General features: G+C 44.1%; 1 protein-coding gene across 3 annotated transcripts in view; it reads left to right on the forward strand.

The window, feature by feature from the left end:
* Positions 1 to 12286, forward strand: part of mob2a (MOB kinase activator 2a) — a 55925-nt gene that overhangs the window by 22785 nt on the left and 20854 nt on the right. Inside the window, exon 1 of one of the 3 annotated variants that reach the window (XM_029523162.1) lies at positions 2522 to 2816. The exons of the other annotated variants lie outside the window; for them this stretch is intronic. Within the exon in view, the coding sequence (XP_029379022.1) occupies positions 2779 to 2816 (38 nt within the window). The 5' untranslated portion in view covers positions 2522 to 2778. Of the gene's footprint in view, positions 1 to 2521; positions 2817 to 12286 lie in introns of those variants that run through there. 3 annotated transcript variants of the gene reach the window in all.

Consider the following 12286-nt stretch of genomic DNA (forward strand, 5'->3'; position numbering starts at 1 on the left):
TTTGTGTTGCTCTTCAGGCTAAATAATGCAGTCACGGAATTGTGAACTTTTTTTTTTTTTTTCTTTTGCTTGCTTCTTATTGTGAATGGCTGCAGGTCAAAAGTCCCTCCCCTTGAACTCCCATTATCTTCATATTATGGCTGATCGTGTTTGGTCATTTTCTCCAATGAGTGCCCTGATTTCTTCACCCACGTGGAGTTCAGTCCGTTCAGGACAATCGGGAGAAACCTGTCTGTCCCGCTTTAAGGTGGGGGGGTGGTCTCTTCTCTTTTGTTTTGCCTCCCCTCTTGAGATACTCCTTCCTCGAGGTCGCATCACCTAGCAACTTTGTGTGTGTTGTCAGTGTGAATGATGTGCATCCCTCTAACCCACTTTCCCATTGACATGATTTTTAACGGCCTCTATTCACATCCCTGTGTTTCAAACCTGGTCACGAGTCAGGTCTTCCCCTGCCCGGTGGTTCGGGCTCTCCCCCTCTTTCTCTTAGAGTCACATGTTTATACAAAAAAAAAAAAAGAAAAAAGTGTCCTTTGTCTTTGTGCCATCCAGCAACCCAGTCACACAGCTTTCTCACATTCATCCCATGCGTCCCTGAGACCGGATGTCTTGCTTTTATTGTCTGGCCGTATTTCATGATAAGATCCAAAAGTTTCAGGAAGTGGACACACAGACACTCACCCATAAAAGCTGTCTTATATTGTTGAAAGTGACAGCTGATTTAATGGCACTTTCATTGCTCATATTTTTTCCTCAGGCACTCCTTTTCCGCTTCTCTTCATGATATGGCACATGGCTTTCCGCTGTATGTGGTACACACAAAGCCCACATCCTGACTGTAGGGTACTGAAAGCACAAAGGAAGCCAATGAGTGCCCAACAGCCACATCACACTGCTGGAAATGTGAAAAAAGATTGTTATCACTCTTCTGGCCTTTCTGATTGTATGTATGCACAATACTATCCCCTTTCATCCAAAGGGCAAGGAAGCATATAATCACGTCTGTGTATGTGTGTGCAGGTGAGAAGGATGAAGTAATTAAACAGTGGAAGAGGAGGCCTGCTAGGTGCAGCTCCTGGTGACAGATCTCCAGGGAGGAGGAGGAGGAATGACGTCATTGGATGTAAAAGTGCTTTGCTGGGGGGAAAAAACCCTGAAAAACAAAGATATAGCTGAGGGTGGGGGCTTCAGTGTTTTCTCATGGTGCTGAGTGAATTTTAGAGCTGAAGTGATGAAATATTCTTTACCTCTGGTTGCTGTTAAACTCGTCTCGCTGTTCAGGGTTCCTTTGATGAGTAGCTGACAGAATAAGAGCAGAAGCGTCCCCCTCTGGTTGTTACATAACTTACAACCTCTGAAGGTGACTGGCGTCTCAGCCTCTGTTTTCTCTGTCTTTTTCTCTGCATACTGCAGTCATTTGTTGTCTGTGAGGAGCAGTTGAGCGTAGTTGGCCTGTTTGACTTAAAGCCTCAGGATACAGCAGCTGCCTTTTTTCTCATGGTCGCTTAATCCTGTGTTGTGGTCTGTCGTGTCCGGCTGCCTCCGATTACAGCATTACGCACATTCCTCCACCTGACCGCTGCAGTCCTTTTGAGAAGTGTGTGTGTCTGTCTGTGTGTTTTGATCTGTGGGGAAGGAAGTGACTGAAAGAAAGTGATTACCCCCATTGAGCTACACAGGAAAGAGGGGGAGAGCTATGACAAGGGGCCATTACTCAATCAGTGTCCTTCACCTTATTTGCCCACAGCATAGCCAGAGTTTTCTGCAGTGATTGGCTCGCTTCCTGGGGGCTTGCCTCTGCGCTACCTCTGCATCATTTGTGTGAATGAAGAGTCATGGTTATTGTATACATGGACAAAATACTGTACATCCTGTTCAGCAATGTATACTTGCGTGCTTGCTTCCCTCTGTGTTGACATAAGAGCTGATAGTTTGCCATCTACTGTTAGCAACTCGGTTACTGAGGTGGAAAAGGGGATTGGGCTGTCAACTTGTGTCTTTTTATCTGACATCTGACTGAGGGTTTGACTCTGAATCACATTCAGCACATAGAGAATGTGTTTGTTTGTTTGTTTTTTTTAATTGTGGGTGGAGATGGGATGTTTAGACATGTTTAGGATGTATATAGATGGCAGAGATTGCTACCACCCAGGGATTGTTTCCACCTTCTCCCGCTCCCTCTCACTCCTTCCGTATCTCTGTCCATTTCTATCTCTAACTCCCCTGCAGTCCACCCTGTGCTGCCCAGCAGTCAGCAGTTTGTTTATGGGACTCTGTTTGCCAAGCTAATCTTCCCGCCTTTCAAGTGGAAGCCAGCAAGTGAAAGAGAGGGGGAGAGAGAAGGAGGTAGGGAGGGAGGGAGAGAGGGAGAGAGAGAGAGAGAGAGAGAGAGAGAGAGAGAGAGAGAGAGAGAGAGAGGGGGAGAGAGGAGGTAGGGAGGGAGAGAGAGGACAAGAGTGTGAAAGTGAGGCAGTCAGTTGCAGTAGTTGGAAGGGAGAGAGAAAGAGAAACGTGCTCAGAGAAGTGTGTCTGGTTTTGTGAATGATTTGTTGTTATTTTGAAAGTGCGTTCGGCCAACGCATGCGCATCTGTCCGTCTGTCCTGCATGACCTGCATTCAAGTCCAAGGCCGTTGGAGCCGACATATTGTTAAACAAGGTGCTATGCTGGAGCTGGGAGCTTCCGTCTTTGTGCACCCATAGCCGAACTTGCAGGTGAAAGGGAGGACAGGGTGCTGTGGGTTGCAGCCTCATCACCCCGGCTCTGCTTCACCACCGTCTTGATGGGGGTTCTGGTGTGCTGCGACTGCTTCTTCTATAGGTAGTTAACCAAGTCACTAATTTCCCTTCTTGACCTTTCCCTCTGTACTTCTGTTGTTGTTGTTGGCATCATGCTCTGCTTTTCAGCATTCTTCAGTGTATATATAATGTCTGACTTTCACTAACTTCTCCGTCTGCCCCCCGAGCCCCCCGTCTCCTGTGTATTCACTCCGTCTGTTATTTTGCTGCGGAATAGAGGAGACATTTGAGGACAGTGCTGCTGTAGCAGGCAGAGATTCTGCTGTAGTCAGACACTCAGGGTGTCTTGACTTGTGGGAGGGGAGGAGGAGACGGGTATGTAGCTGAGGACAGAAGCACAGTGATGGCACATAGCCAGCCTCCTATAGCTGACCGAAGGGGAGGCGTGTTAGTCGTCGCTGGTTACGGGGTTTGTTTAGGTGGCTAGGTAAAGACTGGTTTGAATGAAAGGGCATGCAGCCAGAGGAAGCTACTTTTCCTCTCATCCTCCTGTGTGCCCCCTTTGGCTCTGCAGCGTTGTTTGTTTGGACACAGTGTTCCCTGACAGAGGAGAGTTTTTTGTTTTTTTGTTTTTTTTTTAAACTGTTGTTTGCAGAGCATTGAACAGAGAGATTTTGCTCTCCTTTTTTCAGAATTTACTTTCTGTTTGGCTCCCTGGTGATAGATTTGGCACAGTTGTGTACGAGTGCCGTTAGTTTTCAAATCTGATGACTTCCTGGCATAAATATAGCTGGTTATTGTGCTTGAGAGAAGGACTGAGATGATTTAGGTATGACTCCCTGGCAGCTGGAGCAGAAAGGATCTTGTTCCCCGTGGGGTTAGCCAGCCTGAGCCTGCTTTAACTGCTGTATAAAGCCTAAATATAACTTTCCAGTTCTCCAAAGAGCGTTTTGATGGTGAGGATAAAATTGTAGCTCCAGCACAGACACACACAGCACAGCTGGATTAGATTAGGCCTCACTGTGATTCAGAACTTTGTTTACACTTCACTGCTGCTTTTAGTATGAATAACAGCCTGTTCTTGTCTGTGTGTGTGTGTGTGTGTCTGTGTCTGTGAGGCTGCACATGTGTTATATACTGTTGGTGAAATACATACAGAAGCCTTGTGAAAGACATTTGTTCACGATCAAGGCAGGGGTGGGACCTCGACTGCATCTTATGGACTCATTAAGGCAAAATGGGCTGTCACGTCTATTTTTAGCATTTCACATCCCTCTGCTCCTCCGTCAGCCAATCAGACAGCCTGGCAGTGAAGTTATGACTTGATTGATGTGTGTGTTTGGAGGCACACCCATCCGAACAGGTCCCCACTGACCTGGGCTCCGGTGTTCCAGCTTTCAACAGTTGCATTGTGTGGAGCAGAAACTGGCTGCCAGCGCTGCTTCAAACAGCGTCAGCTCTAATGTCTGTCACGCTGTGTACAATGGAGCAATTGAAAGGCCTGCCCTTACATGACGTAAAATAAAATGGAATTGAACTCGACTTTTTGTACAGTCGGAAACACAAAACACAAAGTCTTTGTGTTTTATACGTTTGCGAAGTGTGAAGAGAGACAGAATACAGATTGAATCAATAGCTGAACTGAAGCTTGACTATTGAATTTTGAATTCTGATCAATATCAGAAGTATTTTCTCCTGGCTATATTAGCTACTTTAGCTAAGCAAACAGCAATAAATCTCAAGGGTAAAAATGTCAATGTATCAGTAGATTGTTTTACTGTTGGACAGAACCACCCTTGCTGTTTCTCCACAGTTTCCGTCTTTTTGTTCACTTAACCGACTCCTGGCTCCAGATTTGATCTTTTCATCAAACTCTGGGCATGTAAAAAAAAAAGAAAGAATTGTACATTTCACCCAAAATAGTTCTCAAGCAGTTGTCAAGCAGTCTGACTTAAATGTTAAATTAAGAGCGATATAGATCTCTATATCTATTATTCCTGTGTGTTCTGTGTGTTTGTAGGTTTGACCTTGAAGAGGCTCTCTGGCAGTGGAAGAGAGAATAATATTGTTTAATGTTTGTTCAGGGTCAGTATAACTGTTCAGGATGGGACTGAAGTGTCAGTGGCTCAGTATCAGTATAGAAAAAAAATCCTTCGTTCTTAAAGTGAATATCTTGCAGGTTTGGCCTTCTCACTTTGAACAAGCAGCAAACAGTTTTTCTTAGTGAAGCTGAATTTTATTTTGATTTAAAAAGAAAAAGAAAAAGTGGGTGATCATGGTAGTTTGACCTTCTTGGTTTTGGCTGTCAGCCTCGTGACATTATCGAAAGTTGTCTTACGATCCTCTCAGTTTCTCTACGTATGTAGATTGTCATGTGTAAATGCTTTCTCTGAGATATGCACAGGATCAATTGTCTGGGGGTTCCTCCAACACTTGGTCCTTAAGCAACTACTACAGCTGGTGATGAATCCTGGGTAACATTGTTATTCTTCTTCAGCCAGTTGTGCCCCCTGTCTTTTTTAGTTTGTTAGTTTGCTTCTGCCCAGCAGCAAAGTCAAAGGTTTTAATTTGTGGCCTTCATTTCCCCGCACACAAGGGTAGCACGAAATGGAAAATCTAATTTCCTCTCCCCGTTGTGAAGTTTAATGTTTCTCTACTGTGATGTATTGTTGTTGATGTGTTGCTAGACATTAGGCACAAGCAGACCTAGAGGCTTCGTCACATGACAAACGCCTGCGTGTGTGTGTTTGTTTACTCTTGGTGGATAATGGAATGAATTTTATAATGTGTAGTGCGGAACAATGGCTCTGAGTGTACTGTCATAGTGTGTGTGTGTGTTGTATTAGCAGAAGCGGCCATGTGTCTCTGATTAGGCTATCTTTGGCAGGCCTGGCTGCCTCCACAGAGCGGAGATGTGAAGCTCAACAAGTACGCCATTCTCCAACCAACAAACCCCACACTTCCAGCCCCACGACCCACCAGACTCCGTCTTGGCGTAGCTGCCTGACACTCAGATGGAGCTGAATTGAGTCAGTCATTGGAAAATAAATAAATAAATAAATCAAGCCAAAGTTTCTTTATTGCATGGAAATATCATGGAATTATTATCTATTAAAAGCTTTGCCTGGAGGAATTGGATGGGATTAGCTCCTTTGGTGCTTGTACTGTATAATTGAGCTGCCTTGTGATTCTGGCTGGAGAAAAATGCTTAGATGTCCAACTAAACAGCAGGATCAGCCTTTTTCATTTTTAAATGAAGGTTTGATGGTTTGATGAAGTGTTTCCTAAGTATGTGTGCAAGGATAATATCAATATTTGCAAAATATTGATTCACTATAGTCAGTTATAGTGTTTATTATTGATTATGTATTGAACATGTGATTATCATTCACCACTCCACCCAAGCACCCGAGTTACACAAATGTGTGCAGTCCAAAATCAACCAGTAGGATTGTGTGTAATCTGCAGGCTCACCTCTGTATTGATCTTAAATAATTTTCTTCGTTCGGGACATGTGCTGCATTGGACTGAGATGGAAAGCAGTGCTGGTGACATACTTCCATGTAGGAAGTCTGTCAGTCTTGACTCGATTGTCCTTCTCTACTTTCACCTGTTCTCAAGTCCAGTCACTGCAGAGGGCAGACCTCACACATGGGGCCGGTTGCATAATACAGACAGTCGGTATTTTTGTGTGTGTGTGTTTTGAGGAGCAGCCGTGCACTGCTGGCTCAGGAGAAAGAAAAAGATGGCCTTGCAATAACCTCACCTCCACATTTAGATTCACATGGTCAGCACACACACACACACACGTAGACTTAATTAGAAAAACGCAGCAACTTTTTCCAGCCTTTTTTTTTTTTTTTTTTAAACCAAAATACATATTTCAGGTTTTTCAAAGCTAAAATCCTCCAATTATAAAACATAATGAAGGGAAACATATGAAGAGAAGGAACTCAGAGGATGTCGAGTAACACACTGGTAATCTGTGCTGTTCAGACAAATATTATGAGTAGTGGAGAGTAAGAGTTGTCTGTGTGTGGCAGCAGGTGCCCTAGGCATGGAAAAACTAATTTCAGCTGCTTGGTGGCCCAATTGGCAAGTGAATAATGACTGCATTGTGTGGGTCTCCGTTTGTCGGTTGATCAGCTGGCAGGAAATAGTTTAGACAGAATTCACCACCAAAACAGCAGGCCCAGTGGCTTTGTGCGGGGTGTAAAGGTGGCAAATGGGTTATAGTAATTGTTGCAGGAGTCAGTAATTTTTTTTGTGCTGCCTCTGGGAACAAGAGGCCAGTTTGAAGGGAGACAGGAAGTGCGTGGGCGCCTCACTTCCTGTTTATCCCAAGCAAGTGTGAGAGGGCGGGGCAGTCTGGCGCAGTTTAATTGAACAGAGAAGGTGGCGGTGGCGGTGGATAGGTACGCCTTCCTTATTTTCTCTCTGTCTCAAACGAAAACATACACTCTCTCTCATTCACTCTCTCACACTCGCACACACTTGCCTGCATAGCTGTGTAATTGCCTATGTGCTGCAGTGCCTTTGGCAGCCGTGCCCCTTCATTTGTTTCAATTATCTACCATCTGACATGGTGCTGTTACCGAGGATGGAGAAGAAAGGAAGACAAGGAAACTTAAAAATAGACTGCAGAAATGCAATCATAGCTTGTACAGCTTGTTGAATTTTGCACCTCAAAAGCACAGCTGGAGTGCACTTGCGTCATGTTCAAATGTGTGCATCACTGGCGTTCACACAGACGTTAAGCTCCCTCCTCTTGACATTATATTTCATCAGAGAGTAGCTGTGCTGGAGAGGAGAGGATGCTGCAGAGTGCTGACGCTGGCGTGTTCTGAGGTGATGTTCATATTGTTTATTACTTTCACTTCCAGAGCTCTAAGGCTGCTGGCCAAACGAGGACAAACCTTAAATGCCCTTTTGTATTATACAGAGTCGTCTCTTCTATGGCAGCCTATTATAGAGATATATATGTTGTTGAAGTCTTTTGTTTTCCAGACAGATGTGCTCACTGCCCGACAAACCTTCCCATCCCCCTCAAGGAGAGATGATGTCACTGCATAAGCTCATGTACCACCTACTCCTCTACATCCAGCCAATCAAAGACTTGTTTACCCTTGAATCCCGTCAAAGAGACACACACGCGTGCACACACACACACACACACACACACACACACACACACACACTCTCAAACTCACTCACTTACCTTCAGAGTGTTGACTGCCACTGATTTCATCTGCTCATAAAAAGATCAGGTTAAATTGTTCCCGCCACAGCTCATCTTTTACTGTAGGATGTGGTACATTCTACGGTAAAAGGGCGCACACCTCCCTACTCTCTCTGCGCTAAAGACTATTGATTTGACCTCTCCTGTGGCTCTTTTCTACCCATCTCACTTTTATTTTCCCATTCTGACACTGGTAGCAGCTGCGTCCGCCCACTTCCTTCCCTTGCTCATTGACACACCATCTGTAGACAACAGGCTTATGTATTGTGTGGTAGCATATGTTAGATGAGGATGGGTTTTATTTTTTTAAGCAAATATTGCCGTTGTTGTTGTTTGTTTGGTTTTTTTTTTTGAACACTTCTATAGCTTCACAGATTTTGTTTGTGTATCCCTTCTCTCTCGGGCTGACTGACACCAGATGTTCTGATGTTTCCCCTGCACCAGGCTCTGACAAAGGGCAGGGCTTCACTGTGGTTTCACTGTCATCTCTGCGATGCCCTTAAAGAGCAAAACATGCATGACTTCAGCCAGGACTTTCCATAACATTTGCCTTTTCTCTTTGTCTCCAAGCTGTCCAACTCCCCAGTACGCCCTTTCCTCCCCTCTGTTCTGGCCATGACACAGAAACGCATGACAATGTCATTGTGTCTTAAATAACAACACCTTGCTGCTTTTGTTCTTTGCCAAACACGTACACATTGTGTGTTTTTCCTCCTGATTCAGCCCCAGAGACTGATATTAACTAGCATCCTTACATGATATGCTGTCAGAGTTAATTACCGGAAAACAAGTCTTTGGGTGGAGCATGTTGTCTCCCAGCCTTTGTGCTGTCAGGGCTCTGGGTTACTGAACCTGCTGTGGGCTGATGATCTCTACGCCCTGTTAGTGAGCTGCTGTCGTTTGGGGCCAAAGCTGCTGCTGTTGATGATATAGCTGGATAGAGCCAACACTGGCAGTGAAATTAACCCCCACTTCTTTCCTTTTGAGAGATCAGACTTTCTCTCTGGGCTCTGAGATCATGCTTCTTGCTTCACACATACACATCAACCAAGGTAAACTCTAAGCCGATTAGAGGTGATTTGCACTTGCCAGATCTTCCTACATGTAGAAGTGATCTGCTCATATTTTCCACCTGCTTGCAGTTTCATTTGTTCATTTGTTTGCCTCCTTCAGTGACATGACTCTCTTCACCTCTTTGCCCAATCTTCTCAATCCTGGGTGTGACCACTTCCTACGCCTTCGTCCACTGCCATTGTTAATCAACCTCACACAATGAACCAGAGTTTCCTCTGCTTTCAGACGGTGGAACGATCTTGCCTGTTCATTAATCCGGTCATTCTTTCCTTCCCCCCCGTTCTTTTCGCGGGAGGTGCTGGAGCCAATCCAGGTACACCCTGGACAGGTCACCAGTCCATCGCAGGGCCAACGCACAGAGATAGACAGAGACAAACAACCACTCACATTCAAACCTACAGAAGATTTAGAGTCACCTAAATGTGCATGTCTCTGGATGGTGGAAGGAAACCGGAGCACTTGGAGGAAACCCACAGAAGCACGGAGAGAACATGAAAACCCCGCTCCAAAAGGCCCCAGCTATTTTTAATGCTAGTGCTTGAATAGAAAGGACATAGACTTCATGAACTGATCCTCCGTCATCATCCGTTTGAAGAGCTGACCTGAGTCAATTCTACATTTTCTGGTTGGGGACAGTCTCAGTTTTGTTTTTGTTTTTTTTTTTTTTTTTAAATCAAAGCTCCCAGTGCGCTGTGTACTCAGACATGATGTTTAAACAGCACCACTCAGATGTGTGTGTGTGTGTGTCACGAAGGCACTGTCTGTACCCCTGTTTGAAAATGTCCTTGTCCTCTGTGTTTCACCATGCGGTTGTTGTGATAAGCAGTAGATTTGTGTGAGTGGGCTGTGCCTGACTCAGAAAGACTTTCAGACCTTCTACTGCTGTGACTTCTCCAGTGATAGTCCCCTGAGATAGCAGCTACCGTAAGAAACGCACTTGCACTGATGGATGCGTAATGTTTGCGCACACACATTTGTGGAGAACAGAGTTAGAAACACATGACACAGTGCAGGGACATCTATGTTTTCTAAGAATCCTACGTCATTACCTGACCTGATGATTCAGAGGAAATCCAATAAAGGAGGAAGGCAAAGACAGGAGATGAGGAGAATATTTAAGGTTTCACACACAAGGAACAATTTTATTAACTCAAGGAACAACTGAAAACTACTTTCCATCAATTTTTCAATCAACTTTTACTTAAGCATGTTCTCCCATTTTCCTTATTGTTACTTCATTATCCAGTTTCCTGTCTCACTTTTCCCCTTTAACATATACTAAGATAATCAATTTATTCAGTGTTTCTCTTTAAAGTTTAAATTTTAGCTTTCAGGCCTTTTAAAATGATCTTCCATATCTCCAAAAAATAACAGTTAGCAATATAAATATTTGATTTCATGACTTTGTCAATTGTGTAAATTCAATCTGACCATTCCCCCTTGTTGATTACAAAAAGGTGAACAAAACCTTACTGCAAACCTTAATGATGAAATGCTCAAACACAGATTTGAAATAAAGTTTTAAATTGAAATAAAAATAAAAAAAAAAAAAAACCCAACCTACTTTTTGTCTGGCAAGTATGGTACTGAGATCTTTGAAAAAAATAGCCACCTAAGCTCTCCCTGTTTTAAACATGGTTGGTTCGTTCCGAGTAATCAGGGTTAAAGAGCAAATGGGGCATTAGCTGCAGCAAAATAAAAAATCAGTCCAGCGTTGGCTCGCATGCCAAGCAGTGTGATGGAGCTGTGCTTGGTGTCTGCTGATCTGCGAACTGGAGTCACCCAAACCTCCTTTCATCTCTTGTGGCTGTTTGTTGTTTTTCTTTTATTTCATTGGCCAATGCAGCCTCGCAGCCCAGTTTATGTAATATACGTAGAAAGAGACTGGTGTGTGTTAATGAGTGGATGAGACTAATACAATGTGACAGGGAAGTGTTGATCTTATTGGCTGGTTTTTAAATGGTTATCCCCTCTGCTGATGAGGTGGCTTCACAGTCACTCTGTGGCATATCTGTTTTTGTGTTGTACAATTTTAAACATTTTTCAAATAGTTTCTCATTTCATGTCTGTTTGTAGATATCAGTCAGTCACTCATTCTAACTGTAATCTTATATATTTCAGTGCCATTTACTTTAAATTTTTAAGTTGCAGGACTGTTTGGTCACTATATTTGTGCGTTTTATCTATAGTATATATATGCATTGGCCAGAAAGTTTTGAAAAACGCCCTCACTTAGGAGTAAATGAGCTGGATCGGGGCGGGACTGCACAGCCACAGGAGCAGGAAACAGAGAAACACCCAAACTCGATGCATGACCCTCGCCCGTCTCTGTGTTCATTCCCATTTCCTATAGATCCCACTAGTCGACTTTGCAGCTTAACTGCTGCCACCATCTATTTTGCAGGAATGTTAGTTGAATCTGATTTGAGCTGTTGTAATGTCTGAGTGAGAATGTGTTGTTCTCCATCAAAGGGTTAAATCATTCACTGATGAACAGCTGTACAATAAAAAGAGAGCACTGTTCTTTCCTTGAAGACCTACAGCCTATCCCAGCATGCTCTGCCCCATATACACACATCCTGTGCATACATGGGCGCCACCACAACCCTTTTCCTGCTACCTCCACCTTGCATCCTCCATCTATCCATATCCCTGTATTCATTGATGGTCGGTCTCCTCTCTCCAGCCCTCCCTCCACCTCACTCTCTACCACACAGAGGCTGCTTCTTATGCTCCAGAGCAAACAGTAGCATATGTGTGACCACAGCTCTCACCCTCACCGCTCATTTACGTCACACCCCTCCCTCTTTCGTGCCCAAAACTTGCCACCTTTTATTGAAATCTGTCCCACTTTTTCTCCCTGTTCCTTTCTTTTAACCAGCAGTAGTGGAAAGTAGCTTGTTAGGTTTTGGAGTCGTCAAAGGATGTTAGTCTCTGCAGTTTCAGTCCAGTCTGGTTTGGTTTCAAGTGTCACAGAAAACGCGCACACTTCCAGACTTACACACACAGAACATCCACACACTTATTACCAATGCTGGAATGGAAAAACTCAAATCAAGCTGTGAGGTTGTGTAAGTTTCAGACAATGTCTGCACTCAGAGGCTGTTTTTCATGGGTGGGAAGTCCAAATGGTAATGAAGCTCATGCTTATCTTCTCAGCTTCCCCCCCCCCCCAAAAAAAAAACCCCAAAAAACAGGCTAACATCTATTTAACTTCACCTACTTGATGTGAAAGCTCC

Source organism: Echeneis naucrates, chromosome 16, assembly GCF_900963305.1.
Source record: "Echeneis naucrates chromosome 16, fEcheNa1.1, whole genome shotgun sequence".
Taxonomy (NCBI): Eukaryota; Metazoa; Chordata; class Actinopteri; order Carangiformes; family Echeneidae; genus Echeneis; species Echeneis naucrates.